General features: G+C 35.1%; 1 protein-coding gene across 3 annotated transcripts in view; it reads left to right on the top strand.

Moving 5' to 3' along the window:
• The window catches only part of ADGRV1 (adhesion G protein-coupled receptor V1), a 511,472-nt gene that overhangs the window by 122,303 nt on the left and 362,855 nt on the right, over positions 1-26,314 (top strand). For 2 of the 3 annotated variants that reach the window (XM_070517787.1, XM_070517788.1), the window contains 15 exons: positions 4,622-4,752; positions 5,680-5,779; positions 6,417-6,596; positions 7,489-7,652; positions 10,667-10,760; positions 11,442-11,474; positions 12,996-13,074; positions 13,179-13,317; positions 13,997-14,138; positions 17,946-18,208; positions 20,307-20,482; positions 21,299-21,423; positions 24,589-24,746; positions 24,842-24,988; positions 25,336-25,443. In XM_070517787.1, coding sequence (XP_070373888.1) covers positions 4,622-4,752; positions 5,680-5,779; positions 6,417-6,596; positions 7,489-7,652; positions 10,667-10,760; positions 11,442-11,474; positions 12,996-13,074; positions 13,179-13,317; positions 13,997-14,138; positions 17,946-18,208; positions 20,307-20,482; positions 21,299-21,423; positions 24,589-24,746; positions 24,842-24,988; positions 25,336-25,443 — 2,039 coding nt within the window. The remainder of the gene's footprint in view (positions 1-4,621; positions 4,753-5,679; positions 5,780-6,416; positions 6,597-7,488; positions 7,653-10,666; positions 10,761-11,441; positions 11,475-12,995; positions 13,075-13,178; positions 13,318-13,996; positions 14,139-17,945; positions 18,209-20,306; positions 20,483-21,298; positions 21,424-24,588; positions 24,747-24,841; positions 24,989-25,335; positions 25,444-26,314) is intronic. The other variant, XM_044780002.2, reaches the window with a different exon arrangement.

Here is a 26,314-nt window from a genome sequence, read left to right as displayed (position 1 = left end):
TCTGCTCCCTTTCTCCTGGACGGACTTAACCTGAAAATCAGGTTGTGCTCTCTTTAGTTTCCAACAGCTTAAATATCTGTGGAAGATGCAAATAGGAAAAAGGATAAGTAACTAAAACCAATGGTCCAAATGTGTTTTTGGTTAAAAATATGCTGTAGCATATCAATCTATGAGCGTGAGTTTGGTACAGGAAATAAAACACTGAATTGCTTTTATTGCTTACATGAGTGTTCCTGAGGTTTTTTTCATTTTCTAAATAAAAATTGAAGGGAATTTCTATTTTTATCTCTTTACTCCTAAACCTTTTTCTAGAGTCTAAATTAATTTTCCTTTTTCAAAAACATTATATTGAACCTCAAGAATTCAGTACTTTGTGTGCATATGCTCTGTATTGCTGTGAAATTGGATGGAGAAATGTCTATCAAGCATAAGTTTACCCAAGTGAATTAATGAAAACTTCCCGGTGATTCTTCACAGATAGCTGCTAAACACATGGAGTAAAAAAACTCACACAGTGTGGGCTTTTAACAATGTTAACGTTGCTTTTGGCCTAGTGTTGGAGTTTCATTTATGTGATTAGATTTAAGGCATGGGCTGTGCTGAACTTCTGGCTCCAGAATGCATTTTCGATTCATGGGGAGGAATAGCCTTAGTGTTTAACAATGTATTGAATTCTGTAGAATCCTATTTCTACGTTTTTGTCCTAAGGCAATTGAACAGATGCCCAGTGGTAAATATTCTTTCTTTCAAATGTAATGGGCAGGATTTAGAAATATGGGACAATAGATTTTTACTGTGGTTGCAAACTACGTATAAATGTGCTCTTTATAAATCTGTGTGAATGTTTCACTTAGTCACCCAGCTCAGCAGCATCATAATCATCATGTCACGTTCAATGGATTTAAAAATTTTCCTTAGCTTAGAGACAGTGGGAATCTTTTTTTAGGCTGAGATTTGAACAAGAGATGTGATTCTTTAAAAAATATATATAGAACTGCTATATTAGAAACACTCAACTTTGTTTCTTAACTGTTCATGTTGACAGTTTGTGTTCACATTGTTCATATCCCTATGGTTGTTTTAAATCATTTTCTACTTATTGTAGAGGGCCTTCAATTTGGATGGTACGAGTATACAATATGTATGTGTGTCTGTTAAAGTATATTTCCTGTATTTTAGTTTTCTATTATTTTTACACACATTATAGTTGATGTTTATCTTTGTAAAAAGAATCCTGGTTTGTTTTGGTAACAAGTGTACAAAACACTCAGGGTTATTAAAATGCATTTTGTATTTGTAGACCTTATCTGTGTTAGGCTAGACCTAGACCCTATAGGATACATCTTCTGCTTTAGGGTTAAAATGTGTCACAAACTTTTGGTGGACTCTGGATTTCATATCAGGATGCTCTTCCAGGAATGGAGTCAGACTCTTTGGTGGGTGAGGGCCCTCCTTAGGCCTTATCCTGAACAAAAATTGGAAGGCAGGGAAGTACCTAGTAAAATGTTTGTTTTCTGAAAATTTTACCGTCTCTCTCTGAGACCCGCCTTCTGTCCTTTCTCTTATGTTTAGAAGACTAAGCACTTGTTTGTAAGTTTTTCCTTTTCCAACGACTGTTCTTTGACTCCTCACCCAGGTAGAAGGTAACTTTCTGGTAATTTTTCCCTGGAGGCGTTTTAAATAGACCTGGTTCCTGGGAGTCTGCCTTAAAGAGGCGGAGTCAGTAATTCTATTTTGGTTATCTATTAGGAAAATTTCCACACAATTCTTGCTGTTGACACGATTGCAATAGGCTTACAAGATCATGTGTTTAAGGAGTACTTTGTTTACCTTTTATTTGTGTGTGTGTGTGTTGTGCTTCAAATTGTGTTTCCTGCAATATTTCCTTGCAAGTTACTTGCATGGTAACATGTTAAAATTTCAAAGGTGATATTTATTAAGTGGTATGGTAATCCTCCCTTATCCACAGGGAATATGTTCCAAGATCCCCAATGGATGCCTGAAACCACGGATAGTACTGAAATCTGTATACACCATGCTTTTTCCTAGACATGCATACCTATGATAAAGTTTAATTTATAAATTAGGCACAGTAAGAGATTAACAACATTAATAAATAATAACATGGAACAATTATAACAGTATACCATAATAAAAGTTGCTATAGATCTGTGCAACTTCAGCATATAATTTTTTTTCTTTCCTTATTAAGTTGAGAACTTTCACCTTTTCACTTAAAGGAAGGACTTTATGGCTTCTCTTTGGCATCTCCAAATTGCCAGCATCACTACTCTTGTGCCTTGGGGCTGTTGGGTAAAATAAGGGTTATGTGAACACAAGCACTGTGATACCAAGACAGTTGGTCTGATAACCCAGATGGCTACTAAGTGACTAATGGTTCGGTTGAGTAGCTTATACAGCGTGGATCCGCTGGACAAAGGGATGATTCGAGTCCTGGGAGGGTTGGAGCAGGGTGGTGCCAGATTTCATTACGTTACTCAGACGATGCACAGTTTAATACTTATAAATTGTTTATTTCTAGAATGTTCCATTTAATATTTTTGGACTGTAGTTGACCATGCATAACTGAAACCATGAAAAGTGAAACCGTGGATGAGTAGGGACTACTGTATTAGACTATTTTACATGTAGTAAATTTGTAGGAGAATTTTACTTTTTTCTCTCCTTAGTATTTCATTTTTACTTTCACCTTATAGTGGTGTATTTATTCCCAAATCTCTATGTACGATCTTGCAACCATAATTTTTTTTATTATTATGATTACAGGTTCCCCTTTAACATGGATCTTTATTGACCTATATTTTGTTTTCTTGCCACTTGTATTCCTATTGAATTTGTAGCACTTGATCAAACTTCCACAGTTTTCTTTTTGAAGTATTCCTAGGTTTTGTGATTTTTAAAAATTTGTAAACTATGACTCTATACACCTTTTGTTTGTGTCACCAGACAACACTGTAGGTGAAACAGCTTAATAACGCCAAGGCTCTCTCTTCCCTTCAGTAATAAACGTTGTTGTTCAATGCATACTTGCTCTGTGAGAAATTCTGCGTGGTGTACAATAGAGAGACTCCAGGGTTTCATGGCAATGCCTATATTTTGTTCATATGAGTTGTACAAGTATAAAAATTGTAAAGGGTATGCTGGCAATTATGGCTGATTGTATATTCTTTCAGTTATATCTTAACCTTTGGACGATCTGATTCTTAACTAGCAGTCCCTAGAGGTTTCAAAAACAAAAAGTCCAAGACATAGTCTACTAATGTAACAGCGACTAAAATTTTCTTTTTTGTATTGAAACACTTAAAAAATGTGTACATTGAACATTGAAGTGTTTGAGGAAATTTTATTTACAGGTCCTTTGGATGCTTTTGCCTTCTATTCTCCACTCTCCCCAAATAACTTATTGTGCTAAAGTTATATGTGCTTAAATTTAGTATGAAAATTTTATTTTTTAGTAATTAATCAATCCATGATATTTTAGTTTAAGAAAACTTTCTATTAAAAATATTTTAGTTTTATTATCTTCAGAAATAAAATTGTGGTAGTTAAAAAATATTTGAAAACGGTATTTACATTTTATTGTTTTATTTCTACTATTGTTTAAAAAGTGTCAGATATGTTTAACTTATTTGGATAACTAAGTAAAAGTGATATTTTTAATGAATATGCATAATTTTCAACTATATGTTTGTGCTACACAATTTAAATAGGGATATGTTCTTTTAAAGCCTTTTAAACAGCATTCCATTTATCTTTTCATAATAATTATTTTTTAGAGATAGAGTTCATTAGTATGCCTTAACTTGTGTCCATCATCATACAAGACTTTTGACTTGAGCATATTTTCAGCAAGCCCCATGACCATCAACAGTACTCCCGGGGAGCTTACATTCCACTTTTAGCAATTTAAAAGAAAAGACTATCATGATTTTCTTCAGTTTTACAAAGTATTACATGAAGATAAAAGTCAGGAATGGAAAGCATCTGAAATACCTCAATTATCCAGGAAGGGTAACTGTAACTTTGGTGAAGTTACAGAGGTTGATGTACAGATTTGACACCTTTCCTTTGTATTTCTTTTTATAAAACAAAATCATTGATGGTATATGTAAGTTACAAATTAAAGAAATGTGATTTTCAGGTATTTGCAAGCATTTTTATGCATGCATTGTGTAAAATCACATTGCCTATTAGTGTAAGGAATTTGTGTCCTTTTGAGAAGTGAAGGAAGAATTTACATGTGTTGTTACTAGTTTTGACCGTAAGAACTTAATTTCTTTAATTTACAGAACGTTTATGTTCTGGTGCATGTTTTGGAGTGTATAAAAATTTGTGTTTCCCGTGTTAGCATGTGCTTTTGTAACTTTTACGTATTGAATTTCCTGAAGTTCTACTAAATGGAAGTATTTAGAAGTGGGATCCCTGTGTTAATAACAATAAGCATGTATAAAGCTTCTAGAAAATTCAAAGCAGACCAGCTTTGTAATGTTCTTGGAAAAGGTGCTGTAAAGGTTGCATGTTTGGGATTGGGTTTTGTTGAGTCCAAATGTTAAGTTCATTTTCCATGAAGCATTTAACAATCTGTCCTTTTCACTTGCAGGAGAAATTTTGCAATTCCATGTGATAAGAACCCCCCCTGGTCGAGGAAATGTTACTGTTACCTGGAAAATTATTGGGAAAAATCTAGAACTCAATTTTGCTAACTTTACTGGACACCTCTTCTTTCCTGAGGTAATACCACCAGGAAAAGCTTTACCACAAATATCTAGAGGAAACAATGTATTGTGAAGAAAATGGGAAAGCTGGATTATGTAATACAATGATTAACAGAGCTTGGTGAGAGAGCTACTTGCTTAGAAACCTAAAGGAAGAACATTACTCACATAAAGAATTTCTGAGACTTAAGGAGGGGTTTGTTTTTCCATATGTACTTGGTAAATCTCCCTTAAGGAAATGGAAAATGTCTAGTTTGTTTGAGCCAAACTCTTTTGTACTCTCCTGCCTTCCTGCTGTTGGTGCCAACTGTGTCCTTTGGAAGATGTTGGATACTGCCTGTCCCTCTTTTACTCCTCACTGTCTTTGAACTTTAAATGCACAAGAGCACATATAGCTCTAAAAATGAATGTCTTTTTATGTCCTGTTTGCACTATATTTTTGAGATTCCATTTAGAGTCTCTTTCTGATAGATTGAAAGAAGGTGATTGGTGGGGAAATAACTTTATAAAAGCATTTCTTGCATAGAAAAATGGAACCACTTTATTGTAACTCTATCGTCTTCCTCTCTTCTCTGCACTTACTTGGTGTGAATTCTCGTTTGATAACGTGTTTAATTCTTTTACCCTTCGTTTCCATGGCCTCAATATTAAGCCATGCCCATATAACCTTCTGCCTTGACTATCACATTGGACTTCTAATAACTGTTTTCCTTGCAACACTGGTCTTCTTTTCCATGCTTTAGTTTTTCCTATTCACTACTACCATAGAAATCTTGAAAGCTTATTGCTTTGAATCAGTGGTCTTTATTTAATTTATTTTTTAAGCCATAGAACCCTTTAAGTGAAAATATATTTGGATGTGCAATTTCTAAGGCCAATGAAAGCAGGAGATAGTTTGTGTTCAGTGACAGCAGAGGGATAAATTTCTTTCTGTTTGACACAGGGGTCATTGAATCAAACAATATTTGTACATTTGTTGGATGACAACATTCCTGAGGAGAAAGAAGTATACCAAGTCATTCTCTATGATGTCAGGACGCAAGGTAATAGAGAATTCAATTTTAAATTTTTTCTGGTATATTATTTTATTCAGAAAAAAATAATAGTTGCTATCCCTATATTTAACAATTAGATGCATACCAAGTAAAAAAATTACTTTAAATATTGCCTGTCTCATAAAAATGTTAGATCCAGAAAACATCAACTCAGAATGGGAATACTTATCTTTACAAACTCAGGAAAAACTTCTAAAAATTTTGCTAAATATTCCCTTATGGAGTAAAGTACATTTCCAGAGGGAGAATTTTTCTGTAATTAGTTTTATATTAGCAGACCAATTTGGATTTTGGACCAATAATATAAATAATTCAAATTTAATCATTTTGAGCAAATTATCTGGGTACTCTCCTCAGTGTCTACTCAATATCTGTAATTCAGATAATGAATGTAGGAAATAATGATAATAATACATGAAACGAAAAAATCATGATTTTTTATCTGGAAAAAGACAACTAAAATGTAGATTCTGTTGGTCAACCTGAAGATTTCTGTTCGAGAAGTGAACAAAAGAGAACGCTTTCTGTTATTTTAATATGTTTCAGAGAGTGGGGTTATATTTTAAGTATTTGGAAGTTAATGCCATATCACTGTTAGATTTTTTGTGGTCCCTAACATTTTTAGGAGTGCCACCAGCAGGAATCGCTCTGCTTGATGCTCAAGGATATGCAGCTGTCCTGACTGTAGAAGCCAGCGATGAACCACATGGAGTTTTAAATTTTGCCCTTTCATCAAGATTTGTTTTGCTACAAGAGGCTAACATAACAATTCAGCTTTTCATCAACAGAGAATTCGGATCTCTAGGTTTGTGCTCCTCTAGAATGAATGGGGTTTTCAGGCAGGTGCTTTTTAAATATTCTGCTTGTGTAGATGAAAGCCATTGCTACAATAAATCAAAAACAGGAAAAAATTTAAAATTTATTAATTCAGGACAGGACTTTATAACTTCTTTTTTTTTTTTTAAGTTTCCTTGATCTTTTTGTGTGTGTGTGTTTTCTCCCCAAATCTCCCAAGTACGTAGTTCTATATCTTTTAGTTGTGGGTCCTTCTAGTTGTGGCATGTGGGATGCCGCCTCAACATGGCCTGATGAATGGTGCCGTGTCCGCACTCAGGGTTCGAACCGGTGAAACCTTGGGCTGCCAGAGCAGAGCGCGAGAACTTCACCACTTGGCCATGGGGCTGGCTCCTATAACTTCTTTATTTTTGAAAGGTTAAAGGAATGGTGTGTCGTCACAAAAATGCTGTGTAACAATCATGAAATCTCTGCAGTGTGGAATAATAGGCTGGTTGTGGGTCCAGTAACTGAGGCTGGGCTTGGCCAGGGGAGGCGGTCCTCCGTATGTCTCATTCTTCTCCCGGGACCAGTAGAGGCACAAGAAAGCAAGCAAAAACATGCCAGACCCCCTGAGATCTAGGCTCAGAACTGGCACATCATCACTTTCACCTTGTACTCTCAGCCAAAACAAGTCACACGGCCAAACTTCAAGTCTGGAGGCAGGGCAGCATGCCTTGCCCACAGTGGGACATCACTGAGCCAGTGATGGTAAAGGCCAAGGATATAGGAAAAGGCGAGGAATTGGGGCCAATAATCCAAGCTGCTGCAGGTGCTTTTAGGAAAGGCAAAAACATTCTCAATGAGATATTATTTTAAAAGTTTAAATAACTGTAAAATCTTTTCCAAACAAATTCAATTAGGAGCTATCAATGTCACATATACCACGGTCCCTGGAGTGTTGAGTCTAAAGAACCAAACAGAAGGAAATCTGGCTGAGCCAGATGTTGACTTTGTCCCAGTGGTTGGCTTTCTGATTTTAGAAGAAGGGGAAACTGCAGCAGCCATCAACATTACTATACTTGAGGTAAACTCTTATGTTATTTCACTATGATTGTATTAAACCTAAATAACCACATACAAAGTAGAAATTAATGGGATATTCTGGTGCCTCTAAATCAGCTTATTTTTTTCTGTGATTTTTTTTTTAGCCACACAGGGGTTTCTGTTCCTCTTCTAGATAGGCTGGTCTGCTGTTGTGTATTTTGTTATAGAAGCATCTCATGATAAAGAGAATTTCCTCAGGGCATTTAGATGGCATTAGCCTAAGAGCTTCCAAAGGAACATTTTGATTATGCCAAAGGAGTCTTTGGGCCAGCAAATCCATGTAGGTTAGCATCTTAGTTGTTAGGCCTGGTTAAATTAGAGATAATGAGAAACTCACTAGAGGCTGATGGCATAAAATGTGATTATGGTCAAACTTAAAGTAATCATTGGTGACTGAAATTGTGTTTTAAGTGATTTTTCATGTTGTGAAATCTTGTGCTGCTTTGGGACCTAGTATTTCGGCTGCCTGAACACATTGCCAAGAGGTTTATGAAAATAGTATGTATGGAGAGGGTAGGAGATGGTATGTGTGTGGGGTAGGGGTGGGAAAGAGAGAGAGAATGAATATTGCCTTAGAAAAATCATTTTCAATTACTGTGTCTTTTAGGGGTTCTATTTTAGAAAAAGGTTTTATTTTCTCAGAGGCTTTTTACTTTTACAAAATTACAAGTAGTGTAAACTATCCACAATCTGAAGTCAATAACTCTTATTTTGTTGATTACCATGGCGCTGCGACCCTAATGTAACAGTATGAGAACTCTAAAGCATAAGGCAAAAGATAATATTATGTCAGTATGTGACATATAACATGAGATGTGATAAAACTTTAAGGTAACTTTTTTTTTCAAATATATAATCTATTGATGTAACTGAATATAAATAAGTGGATTACTCTTCAGATATGTTAGTTTTTAAAGCGGGAAATATGTAGCCACCCTTCTTTCCTTTACAGAGTCCAGTTTGATGAACACACAGTTTCCAGTTCCTCTTTTATTCTCCCTAGGTCTTTGCATCCCTTTCTGTTCCCTGAGTAGCACGAGATTAAGAGACTGCAGACCTATATATAGAGAAATAAGGCAGGCTGGGGGGTGATAAGGGGAGAGTTGTTGCATGGCGGTGGGAAAGAGTGGGGGTAGGTGGGGGACAGTGCCTTTTACATCGCTGGTTCTGTAAATCACATTGGTCCATAAATTATGTAACTTCTCCCATTACAAAGATGACAGAATTGAGGCCTTAAAGTTTAAGTAACTCATCTTAAATTTCAGAATTTGGTACTAGGTCGCCTTGACTGCGAAGCCTGTATTTATTTCATGGTATCATTCTATTATTCATTCTAATCATTGGACATTAAGGTAGTTATAAATCTTTTGCTCCTATTATATTTAAAATATATTAGGTTCATGTATTTATATAATTGGTTTGCATATTATATTAGTCTAGGTAAAAAATGATATAATGTTAGTGATTTCATGTGGTTCAGCCTAATAGCTTATCATACAACCAGGTATAAGTTTAATACTTTCATTATTATTTCTTTAAATTTCAGCTTTATTGAGATATAATGAACAAATACTGCATGGTACAACTTATATGTAGAATCTGAAAAAGTAAATAAAATTGTAAGATATTTAAAGTGTATATTGTAATGATTTGATAAATGTATACAGTGTGAAAGGATTCCCCCAGCTAGTTAATTAACATATCCATCACCTCACATATTTATCTTTTTGTCTTTTTGTGAGAACATTTAAGTTATACTCTCCTAGCAAATTTCAATTATACAATACAGTGTTAACAATTACAGTCACCGTGTTTTACTATAGATCCTCAGAGCTTATTCATCCTATAGCTGAAAGTTTTTTTGCTTTTACCACCCTCTCCCTATTCCTCCCGGCGTCCCACAGCCCCCAGCAACCAGTTTCCTCTTCTCTGTTTCCATGAGTTTGACTTTTTCCTTTTACCTTCAACATATAAGTGATACCATTCAGTATTTGTCTTCTTCTGTCTGGCTTGTTTCAGCCCTCAAGCTTATCCATGTCTTCACAAATGGCAGATTTCCTTCTTTCTCATGGCTGAATAGTATTTCACTACACACACACACACACACACACACACACACACACTCCACGGCTTCTTCATCCATTCATTTGTTCACAGACACTCAGGTACTTTCCATGTCTTGTCTGTTGGAAATAATGCTGCAATGAACATGGGAGTGCAGATGTCTCTTTGATATCCTGTTTTTATTTTTTGGGGGGCATAGACCCAGGTGTGGGATTGCTGGATCATATGGTAGTTCTATTTTTAATTTTTTGAGGAATCTCCATATTGTTTTGCATAGTAGCTGAATCAATTTACCTTTCCACCAACAGTGCCCAAGGGTTCCCTTTTCTCTACATTCTTGCCAACATTTGTTATCTTTTGTCTTTTTTGTGATAGCCATTGTAACACGTGTAAGGGGATATCTCATTGTTGCTTTGATTTGCATCTCCCTGATGATTGGTGATGTTGAGCACCTTTTCATGTACCTGTTGGCCATTTGTATATCTTCTTTGGAAAAATGTCCATTCATTTCCTCTCCACAATTTTTAATTGTTTTTTTTTGCTGTTGACTTGTGTGAGTTCTTTATATATTTTGGATATTAACCCCTTATCAGATACCTGATTTGTAAATCTTTTCTCCCATTTGGTAGGTTGTGTTTTCATTTCGTTGATGGTTTCCTTTGCTGTGCAGAAGCTTTTAAGTTTGGTGTAGTCTTAATTGTTTATTTTTGCTTTTGTTGCTTTTGCTTTTGGTGTCAAATCCAAAAGAATCATTGCCAAGACGTTTATTTTTTCTGATTTAAATCTTTTCTACCCTTTTGCTTGCATTTTTATATTTTCTGTTTACTATTTAAGCATATATATTTATAAGATAATTTTAAAAATGACTTGTGAGAGGTAATTACTTTAAGAGCATAATTATGGGGAATATAATGGATGTAATTTTTGCAGGATGATGTGCCAGAACTAGAAGAGTATTTCCTCGTGAATTTAACTTATGTTGAGCTTATCATGGCTCCTTTCACTTCATTTCCTCCTAGACTAGGTATGATGTGTTTCTTCGTTTCTATTTACTCATACAAAGTAAAGTTACTTCATTTTTTAATTAGAAGTGATCATTGTGATGTCTGTTAATCTCGGCTATGTGTGAAAATATAGGCTTTTAGATTTAAAGATTGGCACCTGAGCTAACAACTGTTGCCAATCTTTTTTTTTTTCTGCTTTTTCTCCCCAAATTCCCCCAGTACATACGTGTATATATATTAGTTGTGGGTCCTTCTGGTTGTGGCATGTGGGATGCCACCTCAGCATGGCCTGATGAGCAGTGCCATGTCTGTGCCTAGGATCTGAACCGGCAAAACCCTGGGCCGCTGAAGAGGAGCACGCAAACTTAACCACTTGGCCATGGGGCTGGCCCTAGATTTATTTTAATTTTAGAGACTACCATATATTGCACTTTTGTACATTGGACAGTGTAAAGACATTTAAGAATTATTTTGTAATGCTTTTTAAATTTTACAACTATTTCATAACTAAATTTGTAACCTTCAAAATAGGTTTAGTTCTTAAGAAGGCGTTTTCCTTTCAAAATTTAAATTAGCTATTTTCATTAAATCTCCAAACTGTCAGATAATTTCATTTTCTTTTAGGTTAAGCTGAGCTTTTATTTGTTTGTTGTGTTTTCTGCTTCTTTTTGACCTTTTCTCTCTTTCTTTTCATGCTTTAGAAAAGACTCAGTTAATTCATTACAGACTGAAAGGTAACACTTGAACCTCAGTACAAATTTGTGTAGATTACTTTAAAAAGATGTATTCCTGTTTTTAAAACACAAACTCCTGTTTATGGTTTGGCATTTAATATTGGGAATTTTGTCCGAAGCTTGTAGGTGCGACAGCCCACAGAAGTGGTGAGTGGGTCTGAGGTAGCCAGACCCCATCCCTTGGCAGAAGGTGCTCTGGGCAGAGGGGAAGTGAGTCTGGGTTCAAGGAGGAGAAGCACAGCCAAGAGCAGTGGCCTGAGGAACAGGGGCTCCTCATTCACTTCTGAGGCTCACTATGACAACTTTGAAAATATCCAAAGGGAACAATCGGTTTTTAACATATTCTTTTTTTTTAAAGTTAATTTTTATTGTGTTTCTGATCATTTACAATTAACATATTCTTATTTGGAAAAGTTCAGTTCTTTTGTAAAAAAGTAGAACTTCAATGACTAGGCTGTCTGCCATCAAATAATTACTACAAGATAATTATTGTTCACATTAAGAAAACGAACAAAATACTTCCTATTGCTTTCATACTCGTATTAGAGGTAGTTTGAATAGTTTAACTTTTGTTGATTGCTCTCTAATGCCCCTGTTTCAAATGCTTTGTATGTTAGTACCCTCATTCCTTGTATCTTCCCATTTTACGGATGAGAAAGTGTGGCTAAGAAAATCTAAGTAACATGCTCAAAGTCACACAGCCAGGAAATGGCGGAGCTGGGCTTCTGCTTTGTAGCCTTGAGTCTGATGGGCACAAATCCTGATTTTATGTTCTTTCCTCTACACCGTTGTTCTCTGCGTTCAGTTACCCGCTCCCTACTCCTTCCCCACCCAGGCAGCTGTCATAAATATCCTGAATTAAGGTAGTGCCTCTGAAATTTAAAAGGTAAAGGACAAAAATACTAAAAAGCAAAAAAAAAAAAAAAAAAAAATCCGGTAACAGGGTCAGTTAATATTTCAAGACTGAATACTGGATATTGGTAACATACTGAACGTGGTAGGCAGAATACAAAATAAAAAGGAATAAGAGAAGCTCACTTCAATCTTAGTCTCTCTTTTCTCCACCAAACCTTTCCCCATCTTTACCATCTGTCCCAACTTTTGTCTGTATCCCTGTCTTTCTCTCTGTCTCTTTTACCACGTGTATTTTTCTTTGCAGCTTTCCCTGCCTATCTTCCAATTTCTTTCTCTTGCTGCTCCTTCCCACTGTCCCTGTTTTCCTTTCCTCTTGAAATGGATTAAAATAATAGAGACAAAATTGTAACCTCAGTTGCTTATTTCATACTGTTCTCAGTTGATTAAATTTCTGTAAGTCAGTGGTTCTTGTTAACAAAATGTTTCCTTATTCAAATATTATAAGTATTTATGTCTTTATTTTCTTAAACATTATTTGAATAATGTTGACAATACGTCTATGTTAGGAATTACATGATCTCAAAGGAACTCTCTTTAACTTCTATATCAACTACTTTTCTTTCTAATCATTTATATTTATTTAAGAAAATGTTTCTGTTTTTTCAGATTCAGAGGGCTTGACCGCACAAATTATTATTGATGCCAACGATGGTGCTCGAGGTGTAATCAAGTGGCAACATAGCCGGTAAGCCTAAGGCTGCATGAGAGCCCTTTTCTGAGTTTTAGATTCTTTACTATCTACTGAATAAAAGCTTACAAGGAAAAATGAATGTATTCTCTTTATTATAGGTTTGAAGTAAATGAAACCCAAGGAAGGTTCACATTGGTAGCCCAGAGGAGCAAAGGGGCTCTTGGGCACGTGTCCTTGTTTGTGTATGCCCAGAATTTGGAAGCACAGCTGGGGCCGGATTACATCTTCACCCCGATGGTGAATTTCTTGAGAATTATAGTGATTTAGGTCCTGTATAAAGCAATTACTCTTAAAATAATAAACTATTATATATTCCTCAGTAAATTAGGACTAAAGATTTCCACATGGTGGAATAGCTGCTTTCATTATTTTAGTAAAATGTATAAATTTACTTTTCACTGCTATTCTAAAGATTATTCTGTATTTTACTTCATTTGTTCATTATTTTATTGAAAAGTTTGAAATCCCCTGTTTAATTCATTTGCTATCTTATTGCAATATTTGATCATGGAGAATACAAATTATCCTGATACAAGTTATCATGTTAAAGAATTTATATCATTAGTTGACCGTCCCAGAATGTTTCTTATGCATCTTGAAAATTTTAGCTCTTTTATTTCTTTGTTTTAATTTACTGAAACTCCTTTAGTGTTTTAAGGTACTTTTTATTTTGTCTCTTCATGCCTTTTATTCCTTAACCAAATGTTTACTTTCTTCTCTTCCTCCATTAGCTTTTACTTTTTTAACTCAATATTGTCAATTTAAATAAAAAGAGATGATGCAAAAAACAAGGGAAAAAAATCCCTGTAAAATAGCTTATACTTACCATTCACAATTGTATTGTATTTCTTTCCAAACTATAAAAACTCAGAGTGTATTTAAATATAATACTGTCTACTTTTCCTTTTTTGACCAGATTCTTCATTTTGCTAATGGAGAAAGGTATAAAAATGTTGACATCATGATTCTTGATGATGACATTCCAGAAGGAGATGAAACATTTCAGTTGATTTTAACAAATCCTTCTCCTGGACTGGAGCTGGGGGGACATACAATAGGTAATTGATAATTTCTTATACACGGCTCCCTCTCCCCGTACTGTTTTCCCAGTTTAGAGGTAGATGTAGGAATTAGAGAGTCTTGATGGTTTTCTGTGCTTAGAAAGAAAAATATTTTAAATTAAGCGTTTTGGAATTCCTGTGTCAGTGTAACAGTGTTTCTAGCCTGTGTGTGTGTATTTAAAAAACAAAAGCTCACTAGCAAAGATAATATTAAATCATTTCTGCAGTTATTGTAGGTTTTATTTAATTTCTAAATGTCTTTCCTTTGGAATTTGAATGCTTCTTTGGTTTCCTGTTTAGCAATAGGAGGAGTGACAAGGTAGCTGTTTTAGCGTCATCTAACTGCTGTTGTATTTTCATGTAGAGTTTAAGTGTAATGATACCTCAGACAGATTATGGGAGTCGTAATTCTTTGATTGGAACAGTTTGGCATTGTTGGAACTAATAGTCATCCTGGTTCACTGCCTGTTAGTTATCATGCTCTCTGCTTAGAGAAGGTAAAAAAGACACACGTGGAGAACCCTCATGGACACACAGAAATTTCGGATTGGAAGGGCTCTGAAAAGTCACTTAGTTTGGTCCCTTGTGGTGATAGAAAAGGCAGGTGGATTTAGAAGACTTGTTGACTCTTGTTGACTGACTCTTCAACATCCTGTTTTAGCCAGTGGCTGAGTGTTCTTTGGGATTCCCTTAATGTAATTACTCTTTGTTTCCTAAGTTATTGGCCGTTATGTGAAAAAGTCTGATTTGTAGTGAAAAACGTGAGAGAATTTAGAGTAACCTGAGAACTGGTTTTTACTTTTATTGTCATATTAATAAAATAAATTGATATTTCTAAGTCCTCAGAACCTTTTCTCTTGAGGCTGTGGCTGTTGTTTCACATTCAGAGAATATGTGTTTAAGATGAAAGCATTTTGTTGTATAGCATGGTGGGTTGTATGTGAAGGGTTGAAAAAGGACATGTGTTGGTTAAGAATCTTCTATATATAAACAACAGAAAACCCAATTTGAATAAACTGACCAAAGATCCTGTTCTTTTCTGTCTCTTCTCCTTGCCTTTGGGAGTATTGGCCTCATCCCAAAGCTAATGTTACCCATTGTCACAAGATGGTGGTCAGCATTGCTCTTCTACATTCCATGTGTTAGGAAAGAGAGAGTATTCAAAATCAAGCATTCCTAAAAAGTTCTGATATACTTCTGATTGGAATTATGTAGGTTGCATGCCCAACCCCATGAGTAGTAGGAAGGAATGTGTTACTGGGCTTTGTCAAGTTTATGTTATGCTTGTAATTTTCTTTTTAAATGTTAAAAAATTCCTCAGAACAGTAAGTGCTTTGATAGTAAATTTTTAAACCATGCCCTGTTACTTGATCTTTAAACGATCTCCAAACTTTCATAAAGTTTCAGTAAATATTCTTGTATATAAATCTTTGTATATGTTGGCAATTAAGATTATCTGTTGAGTACAACAGATGTTGAGTGGAAAGAACGTCAACCTTCCATACTACCTACGTCCAACATGTGTATGTCAAATTGCTGTTTCTCTACATCCTCACCAGTAATTTCTTTGGTCTTCAACATTTTTTTAAATTAATTCTAATGAATGAAAAATATGTAGTTGTATTGTACATTTTTTCTTTATTTCTCTGTTCGTTAGTGAATTTGACACTAGTTATTTCTTTTTCTTTGTGTGAATAGGTTTTAAAATATCTCTTATGTGCTTTTCTGTGGTTTGTGGTTTTTATTGGTTTGTAGGAATAATTCATGTATTCTGAAGTCAATTCTTTGCTTGTTAAATATGTTGTAGACAGTGTCTCCTAGTCTGTCATTTATCTTTTAAGTTTATTATGGTGTCTTTTGTTATAAAATTTTAAAAAATCAAATCAAATATTTTCTGATACACTTAAAATCCTATTTATTTAGATCTTTTCTGCTCAAAAGCTATACAGTATTCTATATTTTCATAGTTTGCTTTACATTTTATTATTTAACACAATGAATTTATTCATTGATGTCATGTGGAATAAGGATACAACTTCATTTTTCTTCTAAAATGTATAATTGGTATCCTAATGTCATATAGAGAATGAGACATCCATTAGCCATTGATTTTCAATGTGAAATTTATTTTTATCTATGTATCTATCTATCCTCTGTTTTTCCTGGACTCTATTCTATTTTGTTTGCCTATTTATGTGCTAATAACATCCTGTCTTATTTATCTTTGCTTTAAAGTACATTTTGTTATTTTTTAGGCCAAATACCTTTAATTTTTCTGTCTCTAAAGCATCTCACATATTCTTTCAAATGGTCTCTTCCATATGAACTTTAGAATCAACAAATTGAGTTCCATAAAAAGTATTTAGATTGAGGTTGCATTGAAATTTTAGATTAGTTTGGATGGAATCAACATAATTAAACATTGTTTTTCCATTTAGAAATATGATATGCCTCTCCATTAATTTAGATATTCTTTATATTATTGCTTTTATTTCTGTTCCCTCAAATGCAAGCCCTGAGACAAGGATTTGGGTGGAAATAGTTTGTTTGGGAGGTGATCTCTGGAGGCATAGTGAGAAGTGAAGAAGGACAGAGAGAGAGGAAGGTTGACAGGAGATGTGTGAATGATGGTACCTCTTTGGGCAACTGTGACTCAGTGCTGCTGGACTCCTTCCTAGACACTGAGTTGAACAAGGCTCTTGGCCGTCCTACTGAGAAGGAAGAAACTGGGACATATCATTCATCAATTGTTATCACTCATCGTTTGAGGATTGCTCTTGGGTGTTAAGTCCCCAGCAGTTCTGGCTTAACTCCTGCATGAGCTAATGTTGTCCTCAGGTAGAGAGAGACCACTGGGCAAAAAGAACTGCTGAAGGTGTCTTGAGAGTGGGCCCAGGGGGTATGGGTGAGGCACTGATAGCAGCTGCCACAAGCGTGCATTAACATTTTATAATTTTTTCATATAGATCTTATATTTACTTTAATTCATAGGTATTGTTGGTATTATGAATAAGGTCCCTCTTCTGTTACTTTTTTAAATAGTCATAGCTGATGTATAGAAATATTATAATCTAGTCTGTAAGAATGCATGTTCTGAAGCTTCCTAGCTTTGTGCACTTCTGCAAGTTACCTGTCTGTGCCTCAGCCATCAGTTCTGTAAAATGAGAATGAAAATAGAGTCAGCTTCAGAGGGTTGTTGTCAGAATTAAATGAGTTAATATAGGTTAAACAGGAAGTTCTTAATAGTATTAGTTGTTGTTTCAGTTGCTATTATTAATATTATTACTAGTGATAGTAAAAATCGAAAGCTCTTGATTTTTGAAGGTTACTCAGCTTATATTTTGAACTCGTATAATGGTTAATTTTTTCTCTTGTTTTCTAAGACAATTGTGTTATCTAGGAAATAGCGACAGTTCCTACTCTTTCTTTCCATTGCTTTTATCCCTGTTCCCTGGCTGGTAGCTCCAGGACAGTGCTGAATAGTGGCAGTGATGACAGACATCATTGTCTCGTTTCTGTTTTTAGTAGCAGTGCTTCTAATGTTTCAGCATTAAGTTTGATGTCTGCTGTTGCCTTCTGAGAGCGATCACTGCATCAAGTTGAAGAAGCTGCCATTTATCCCATGATTACTGAGTATTTTTGCATCTTGAGTGAATGTGGAATTTTATTAAATGCTTTTTAAAATTTCTCTTGTCTTTAAGATGATCTAGAGAAGAAATGAGTTAGTTTACAATGAAATAGCCACATACTCCTCAACACTTATAACCCATTCTGTTTTCTTACTTTACTATTTCATTTTGACAGCCTTAATTACCATCCTTGCTAATGATGATGGCCCTGGAGTTCTATCATTTAACAACAGTGAGCACTTCTTCCTAAGAGAACCAACAGCTCTCCACGTCCAGGAGAGTGTTGCGGTATTGCACATTGTTCGGGAACCTGCACAAGGACTGTTCGGAACTGTGGCAGTTCAGTTCATTGTGACAGAAGTGAATTCTTCAATGGAGTCTAAAGATCTGACACCTTCCAAAGGCTACATTGTTTTAGAAGAAGGTGTTCGCTTCAAGGTACAGTGGGAACCTTTACTGAGAATGAATGATTAATATTTACAAAATAATTTTCTCTTAGAGGAGCACTCTAGGTCTTAGAAAGAAAAAAAATACTTCTAGTTTAGGAGATGGTCAAGATATGATTAGATTACTGTGTGGAAGTGCTATATGGCTAGAAAGTCTGCACAGAGTGCAACTAGAGAAATTTGCTCTGTTAATAGGGTAGAGCACTGTGCAAAGAATAAAGAAAATATACATATTGCTGTTTTAAATGTTAAATATATTTAAATATCATACTTCACTTCATATTGTCTATAAACCTCAAACTAAAAGAAACTCTAAGCCATTCTTGGCAGTCATTAAGCCCTACCCAATCATTTCTTTTTGCCACATTTTCGTTAAACAAACTATAATTGCTTACTTCATATTGCTTTTTTAAGAAGCAACTATTCTATGTGAACAAGAATAGCTTATTGGAGGAAAAATGCTGGATTTGGGATTAATTATAAATGTGATCTATACTTGCAAAAGTTTACCTTCTAAAACTTCTTTTTCTCTATATTAATAATTTTCTGTGCCTGCTGCTAAACTTTATTTTTAAAACACAGTTTAGGTTTAAAATAGCTAATTGTATTAGTTTAAGACATTTTTTAAAGCCAACTATATGAAGTATAATAATGATAAAATAATATATTTAAAACCATTTCATCTAAAAACAGTCCATCCAATAATTAAATAATTTTATTTATGGTGTTTGTATAAAGTTCAACACATTTTTGAATTCATATTCATTTGCATGGCCAATTTTTTTCATGTTCTTGCAAATTTAGAAACTTTGATTTGTCCGAGGACACTTACATCTTGGTATAGATATAAAAGAATTCAAATTTGAAGTTTTTTGTGAATTTACCATTGTTTTGCAGTCATGTTTTTTCTTTTTAAAAAATGTTTTAAATTTTATTTTATTTATTTAATTTTTTGTATATTTATTATTATTATTTTCTTAAAAGGCTTTTTCACAGCATGTTTAAAGACCTTTCTGTTCATTAGGCAAATTAAATGTTTGAGAAAATTGCATTAAATAGATTTTTCTTTCACCCTAATAACTGCCTTTTTCCCCACGTTTTTATTTTGAGGTATAAACAGTAAAATACAAAAATCTTAAGTGTATGGCTCAATGACTTTAAATATATGTATACATCCATGTGACCACCACTCAGATTAATCTACTGAACATTGCCATCTCTCAGAACTTTCCTTCCTGCCCCTTGCCCTTCCCAGAGGAAACTGCTCTCTGCTTTCTGTCACTGAAGACTCGTTTTGCTGATTCTTGAGCTTCGTATAAATAGAATCATAACATGTACTCTTTTGTGTCTGGCTTCTTCTGCCCAACGTAGTTTTTGAGATCTGTGAGGTTACACACATCAGTACTTGGTTCTTTTTATATTGCTGAGTAGCATTTCTCTGAACAGACGACTGTTTCTTTATGCATTCTCCTGTTGATAAACATGTGGATTGTTTCTAATTTGTGTCTGCTGTGGCTATAACTACTTTTTAACAGTGAATCCTGGACTAGAATGAGATGAATGCAATTGTATAGCTGGGGCAGGATAGAGTTAGCAAAAATGAGGACCTAAATTTAATTTTTTAATCTCAATGTTATTTTTAAATGTCATAAATATTTATTTTTAGGCACTTCAGTGTACTATATCATAGTGTTGAAAATTAAAAAAAAAATTTTTTTTATTGAAGCATAGTTGACAATACAGTATTGTTTTAGTTTCAGGCGTACAACATGGTGGTTTGACATATATATACTTTACGTGATGATTGCCGTGAAAGTCTAGTAACCATCTGACGCCATACAAAGTTATTGCAGTGTTATTGACTCTTGAAAGTAGTGGCCAACTATACTTCAGTTAAAAAAAGAATCTTGAAGGTAGTAACTTGAAACAGTTATAACTATTACATTATGGGGATCAGTATTAAAATGAAAAAATGGTGGTGTTTTCCAAAACACATGATTTTGTTATCAAAAATGCTTAGCAAATTTCTCTGTATGTGTGTTGCAAAAACACTGTATTCTAGTAACTTCATCTTTCATGTTTCTTTGCAGGCCCTGCACATATCTGCCATATTGGACACGGAGCCAGAGATGGATGAGCATTTTGTGTGCACTTTGTTTAATCCGACTGGAGGTGCTAGACTAGGGATGCGTGTTCAAACCCTCATAACAGTTTTGCAAAACCAGGCCCCTCTGGGGCTATTCAGTATCTCTGCAGTTGCAAATAGGTATCGTTTATTCATAAAGAAATTGTCTTTCTGAATCTAGGTAGGAAATACCTTTTGACTTGAAGAAAAGGCAGAAGGAAATTGATCTCTGACTATTTTAAAGGAGGCTTTTAAAATGAGCTCTAACAGATAGATCCAGAGAGGCCACATGGCCTCTCATAACAGGGAGCAAACCTAATCATCTCCTGCATAATGGGGTTATTAGAATTCTTATTTTCTAAGAGTTCACACTTTCAGGTAAAGGCTTGCACTGTTTTGTGTTTTCAATAATAATAAAAACCAAGAAATAATATAAATTATATTTAGCTGCTCAAACCAAATGAATGGCTCTTCAGACATGTATTAACATGATTGTAGCTTTAAAATTCCCTCTAGAAGCTGACAAATATTTGGTTTCTTATACCTTAGAAATAGTCCAATAGATCTAGTTTTATTAGTATGTTAAGAATTTCGTGATTCCTTTTTTCTCTATAAAATGTTTTTAGTTTATATAGAAAAAAACCCTTAGGAACGACAAAGCTTTATTTTCTAGAATATGTAGTGTGAAGTTACTGACTTTCAGTATTTTCTTATGATCATAGTGCTTTTGTTAATCTTCATAAAGGAGTATTTTTGAGCTCTAGAGTCTAGTCTTCCTGCTGTATGAAATTTGTGGATGGATCTCACCTTGGCTTATATAAATTTAAAAGTATTAACTATATGCCTGTGATGTGATATGTGTATATATATATATATATATACATATATATATAAAAAATTTAATATGTAGAAATTATGTTCTTTTTCTGCTTTCCACAATCAATTTGTTTCTTTTAGAGGCACCTCTGTAGACACTGAAGAAGCCAACAGGACTGTGTATTTAAATGTGTCCCGTACCAATGGCATTGATTTAGCTGTGAGTGTGGAGTGGGAAACGATATCTGAAACAGCCTTTGGCATGAGTATGTTTAGTTTCTTATAAGAACAAAATTCTATAATAAGAAAGATTGCACGTATAAGATTTATGTTTTCCCCCCATGAATTGCATCTTATGGATCTGTTAAAAATGGAGAACAGATATCTAGCTCTTTTGTTGCATCCACAAATATTTATTGAGTGCTTGTCATGTGCCAGGCATGGTAGTGAATTCATGAAGCTTAGAATTTGGGAGACAAATAAATCAGATAAGTAAAAAAATCAATGTGTAGTTTAAACTCTAGTAAATGTTTTAAAGGAGAAGTTCTAAGTGTTGTGAGAACATAAGAGAATGCTTCCCAGGGTATCAGTGTTGAACTAAGATAGAATAATGAGTAGGGATTGATTATGCAAAGACTGGAGTTGGAGGAACATGGAGGAGAAAGTGGGAAGCTATCGAGGCAGAAGTCTACAGGCAGAAGAAGCATAGAAGTGAAGAACTGAAGAGTGGACATTGGGTTCAGAAAGAAGGAGAGTCTTGAGTTTGGAGAGGTAGATAAGACCAGATCATTCAAGAACTTGAAGAATATATTACATGTTAGTCTTTATTCTAGGGTTATGCCAAGTCTCTGAGTGTTTTAGGCACAGGGGAGGATTACCATGTACGTATATGGAGTGGTATGATCACATTTGCCTTTTGAAGATATCATTGTCTGTGACATGTAAGAATGGAATGGCACAGAAGAAAAGAGAATATGAAGGGAGAAAACAAAAAGGCATCAGTTGATGGTGGCTTGAACTAAGTGATGGATTGGATATGAGGGGGGTACCAGAGATGACTCCTAGGTTTCTATCTTGTGCAGTTGGATGGAGGGTCATGCCATTCAGTGAAAAAGGGAGTACTGAAAGAGGAGTAGGTGTTATTTGGTGAGAGGAGTAAAATATATGTGATTTAACACATTTTGAATTTGAGTTACTTTTGAGAAGATGTTTCTCTAGACTGAAAGGAAGGAAGGTCTCTGCTGGAGAGAGAAGTTTGGGAATCTTTAGCATGCGTATGGTACTTGAGTCTTGGAAATTGATGTAAAAACCTGGAAAGAGATTGTAAATAGAGAAAGGAAGAGGACCCAGTCTGAGCTCTGAGAAGGCTCAAATTGAATGGCTAGGGAGAGAAGAATGATATAGCAAGGGAGGCTTAGAAGACCTGAGGAGAAACCTAGGGGAATACAAGATTCCAGACAGCAGCAGAAGAATGTTTTAAAAAGAAACAAGTGGTAAACTATGTCATTTGCTGATGAGAAGTGCAGTAAGATCAGAACTGAGAAAAATATCCATTGTAGTTAGCAATATTTGTTGTTAGTGCCATTGAGTTGATTCAGACTCCTAGTGACCCCCGTGTACAGCAGAGCGGAGCCCTGCCCGGTCTTTTGGCACCATCCTTTCACTTTCTGGTGCATATCAGACAGTGCTCTACTGCTATTCATAGGGTTTTCATGGCTGAGTTTTTCAGAAGTGAGTGGCTGGGTCCTTCTTCCTAGCCTGTCTTCGTCTGGAAGCTACGCTAAAACCTATCCACCATGGATGACCCTGCTGGTATTTGAAATACCAGTGGCATAGCTTTTAGCATCACAGTAATACACAGCTGCCACAGTAGGATGACCAACAGACAGGTGGTGTGGTTCCCTGACCGGGAAACAAGCTCACGCCATGGTGATGAGAGTGCCAAATCTTAACCACCAGACCACCATGGCTGGCTGCAGTATAGAAGACATAAAATAGCAAGAGCTCTTTGTATAGAGGAATGGTAACTGAATAACATTTTGAACGGAGGTGAAGGAAAGGAGACCTCAAATCTGTGCAACCAGTTCAAGAGGTTTGACTGAGAAGCAGGGACCTGGCAAAGGTAGTGATGTGGTGTGGGATTCAGGGTGTTTTGTTTATTTTGGAGAGACTGAAGCATGTTTAAAAGCTGATGGAAAAGGCCTAGTATGTAGAGAAAGATTGAATATTTAGAAGGGAATGGGGATAATCAATAGTGGTACAGTTGCCTAGAAGGCAGGACGAGGTGGGATCCAAAAAAGAAAGATTGTGGTTTCTGATTCAGAGCTATCTCATTATTGTTTGTGCTCTGCATGTGTTGTTTGGAAGTACTTGTGAGAGTGTGTGTTGGAGATTCTTAAACGTCAGCAGCCATTGTTTGTTCTTTATTCACCATATTCCTGAATTCTGGCAGGGAGGAGTTTGGCCATATGGTCAGATTCTTAATGCAAAACCTTCAGACTCTTAAAGCAAATGCTGTGGTGTACCTTTAAGAGGTGGCAAAATAGGAATTTAAAATATTGAATTTCTAGGAAAGGAAATCACTAGTGGACAGTACATATAAGGCATTGACATTATGACTTCTTGAACTGGTAATCTTAAAATGACCAATAATTTGCAAGGAGCCTAGATTTCAACCTTGACATTTGTTCTTGCTGCATCATATTCACACCTTTAGCTAAAGATTAAAAACAACATCCTTTCTTTGGGAAACTGTCGTGATAATAGAACGGAGGAGCTTTTTAAAAGTTATTCATCATTCAATAGGGATTTTTGATTTTGTCTTTGTTCAGTAGTAGTACAGAATTTTAGAACATGCACCTGTTGTAGCAGGTTGACAAAGATTAGCCGTTTGAAGTAGGAGAGTCTGCTTTGGCATTCTTAAAATATATAGCATAAAGTGAGAAATCACTGGATGAGCGTAGTTTCAAATCAGTAGTGTAAGTTTTTAAAATGTAACATTTAGCATGTTTCTATGAAAGATTTTTATTTTAAAATTTTTCAGTTATATTTTCATCTTTATGGAAGTTGATAAAAATCATGCTGAGCATATTTCCCATAAAAAAACCATTTAGCATTTATTTATAAATACCCTTTGGAAAAGTCTATGTGGGTTTAGAGCAGAGTATTAACAATTTTTTTTGTCTTTTTTAGTTGATATTTTTAGATATCATTTTGAAGTTCTCCAGCTTATCTCTTCCTCTGTCTTACACACACACACACACACACACACACACACACACACTCTCTCTCTCTCTCACCCCCCACCCCCCATGGAAGGATCTTGATTTCCTGTAACAAACTCACTAGTCTCACTGTTTAAACAATAAACTTAGAATAGATAATGTTTGGAGGATATTATATGCTAGTAAATCACGATTTATGTTTTTCAGGGGGAATGGATGTTATGTTTTCTAAGTTTCAAAGTTTTTTGAATGCATCGGCTTCTGGGTGGTGTTTCTTTACTTTGGAAGATTCAATATATGGTGTAATGTTAAGAAAATTATCTTCTACTGTTTACCGATGGCAAGGAATTTTTGTTCCACTTGAGGTAAACATCACTTATTTTACAATGCACACAATAAAATGTACGTGTAAACTTGGGGTATCTCATGAATTACATTATTCTTATTCTTTATTTCCTAGGATTTAAATATAGAAAATCCTAAAACTTGTGAGGCCTTTAATATCGGTCCTTCCCCCTTCTTTGTGATTACTCATGAAGAAAGAAATGAAGACAAGCCTTCTGTTAACAGTGTGTATACATTCACATCTGGATCCAAATTATTCCTGGTAAAAAAAAAAAATTCACTTTTTTTGTAGATTGCTTTATTTAAAAGAAAAATCAGATTGATCTAAATGGAAGATAATGTATGTTCTATGTTAACATGAACAAGGACTTTTTGCACGTTGATATGCATTTTAGCAATGTGTCTTAATCCTGGGATATTTTTGTCTTTCTTGCAATAGTACCTGGATATGCTTACCTAGGGATCAGAATGATTTTTCCAGTTTGGAACGTCATATACTGAGACTATTCTGAGACTATTCAGACTATTACTGTATTACTGTATTCAGAGCCTTTTTTAGTTAAATTCTCCTTTAAATTTTTTATTCCCACGGTTCTGTCTTCCTTGCAGGTACAAACAATCGTTATTTCAGAAAGTTCTCAAGTAAGGTATTTTACTTCAGACAGTCAAGATTATTTAATTGTTGCAAGTCAAAGAGATGATTCTGAATTAACTCAGGTTTGATTCTTTTTAATACTATGAGTGAAATCCATCAAAGATGTAGTCTGTGGGTTTGGAGTAAAAGAACAATAATTTGTGGTAAAGTGGAATACACATATTGATTAGTCAATGTTAATGATTAAACAATAGAGTTATGAATGTTATATTGTCTTCAAGACAATGAGCGTGAACATTTAATTAGAATTTAATTGAGTTGGAGAACATTATCGAGAAAAATCAAACAGCTGTGCGGATGGTATTGTGAAAACCTCTTGATTAACATTGCCAAACGGGCACTCATCACCACCCCAGAAATCCAGATGTCTCTTGTAAACTACATCTCATAATCCTAATAATGCTTATTTGAGAAGATTTCTCACTCCTCAGACTCCCATACATGCTTCTCATCTTCTCACTTGCAGCTCATGACCTTGTTGAAATGAAAGCTACCAGAAAGGAGAATACTCACCTTCCCAACACCAACTTTAGAAGCCTTCTTGAAACCCAGTCTTATGCCTTCCTCCGGTTACAGTGGAGGAGGTGCTGCTTCGGTAAAAGCCAGGCTCCTACAGAGGTGCCCCTCTTGCCTTCGGAAGGTTTATTTTTGCCTCCTTTTCCTGGCGTCACTGGCATCTCTCTCTCTCTATCAGATTATTACAATCAGCATAGATGCAGGATCTCTAAGTTGCAAAAGAAATTCCTCCCCGATCTCATCTGCTTCTACTTTCTATTTCATTTCTTTTCTCCCTTTATAGTAGGACACCTTGAAAGAATTATCTATTTGCTTTGTCTTTACTTCCTCATGGTCACTGGTGACAACTGGGTTGCAAATCCTGTGGATGTTTTTCTATCATTGTCTTACATTACTTCCCATCAGCATGTGACAGTC

Source organism: Equus asinus, chromosome 9 (genome assembly GCF_041296235.1).
Source record: "Equus asinus isolate D_3611 breed Donkey chromosome 9, EquAss-T2T_v2, whole genome shotgun sequence".
NCBI lineage: Eukaryota > Metazoa > Chordata > Mammalia > Perissodactyla > Equidae > Equus > Equus asinus.
The sequence above is the reverse complement of the archived record's forward strand: the minus strand, read 5'-3'. Positions and strand labels throughout refer to the sequence as shown.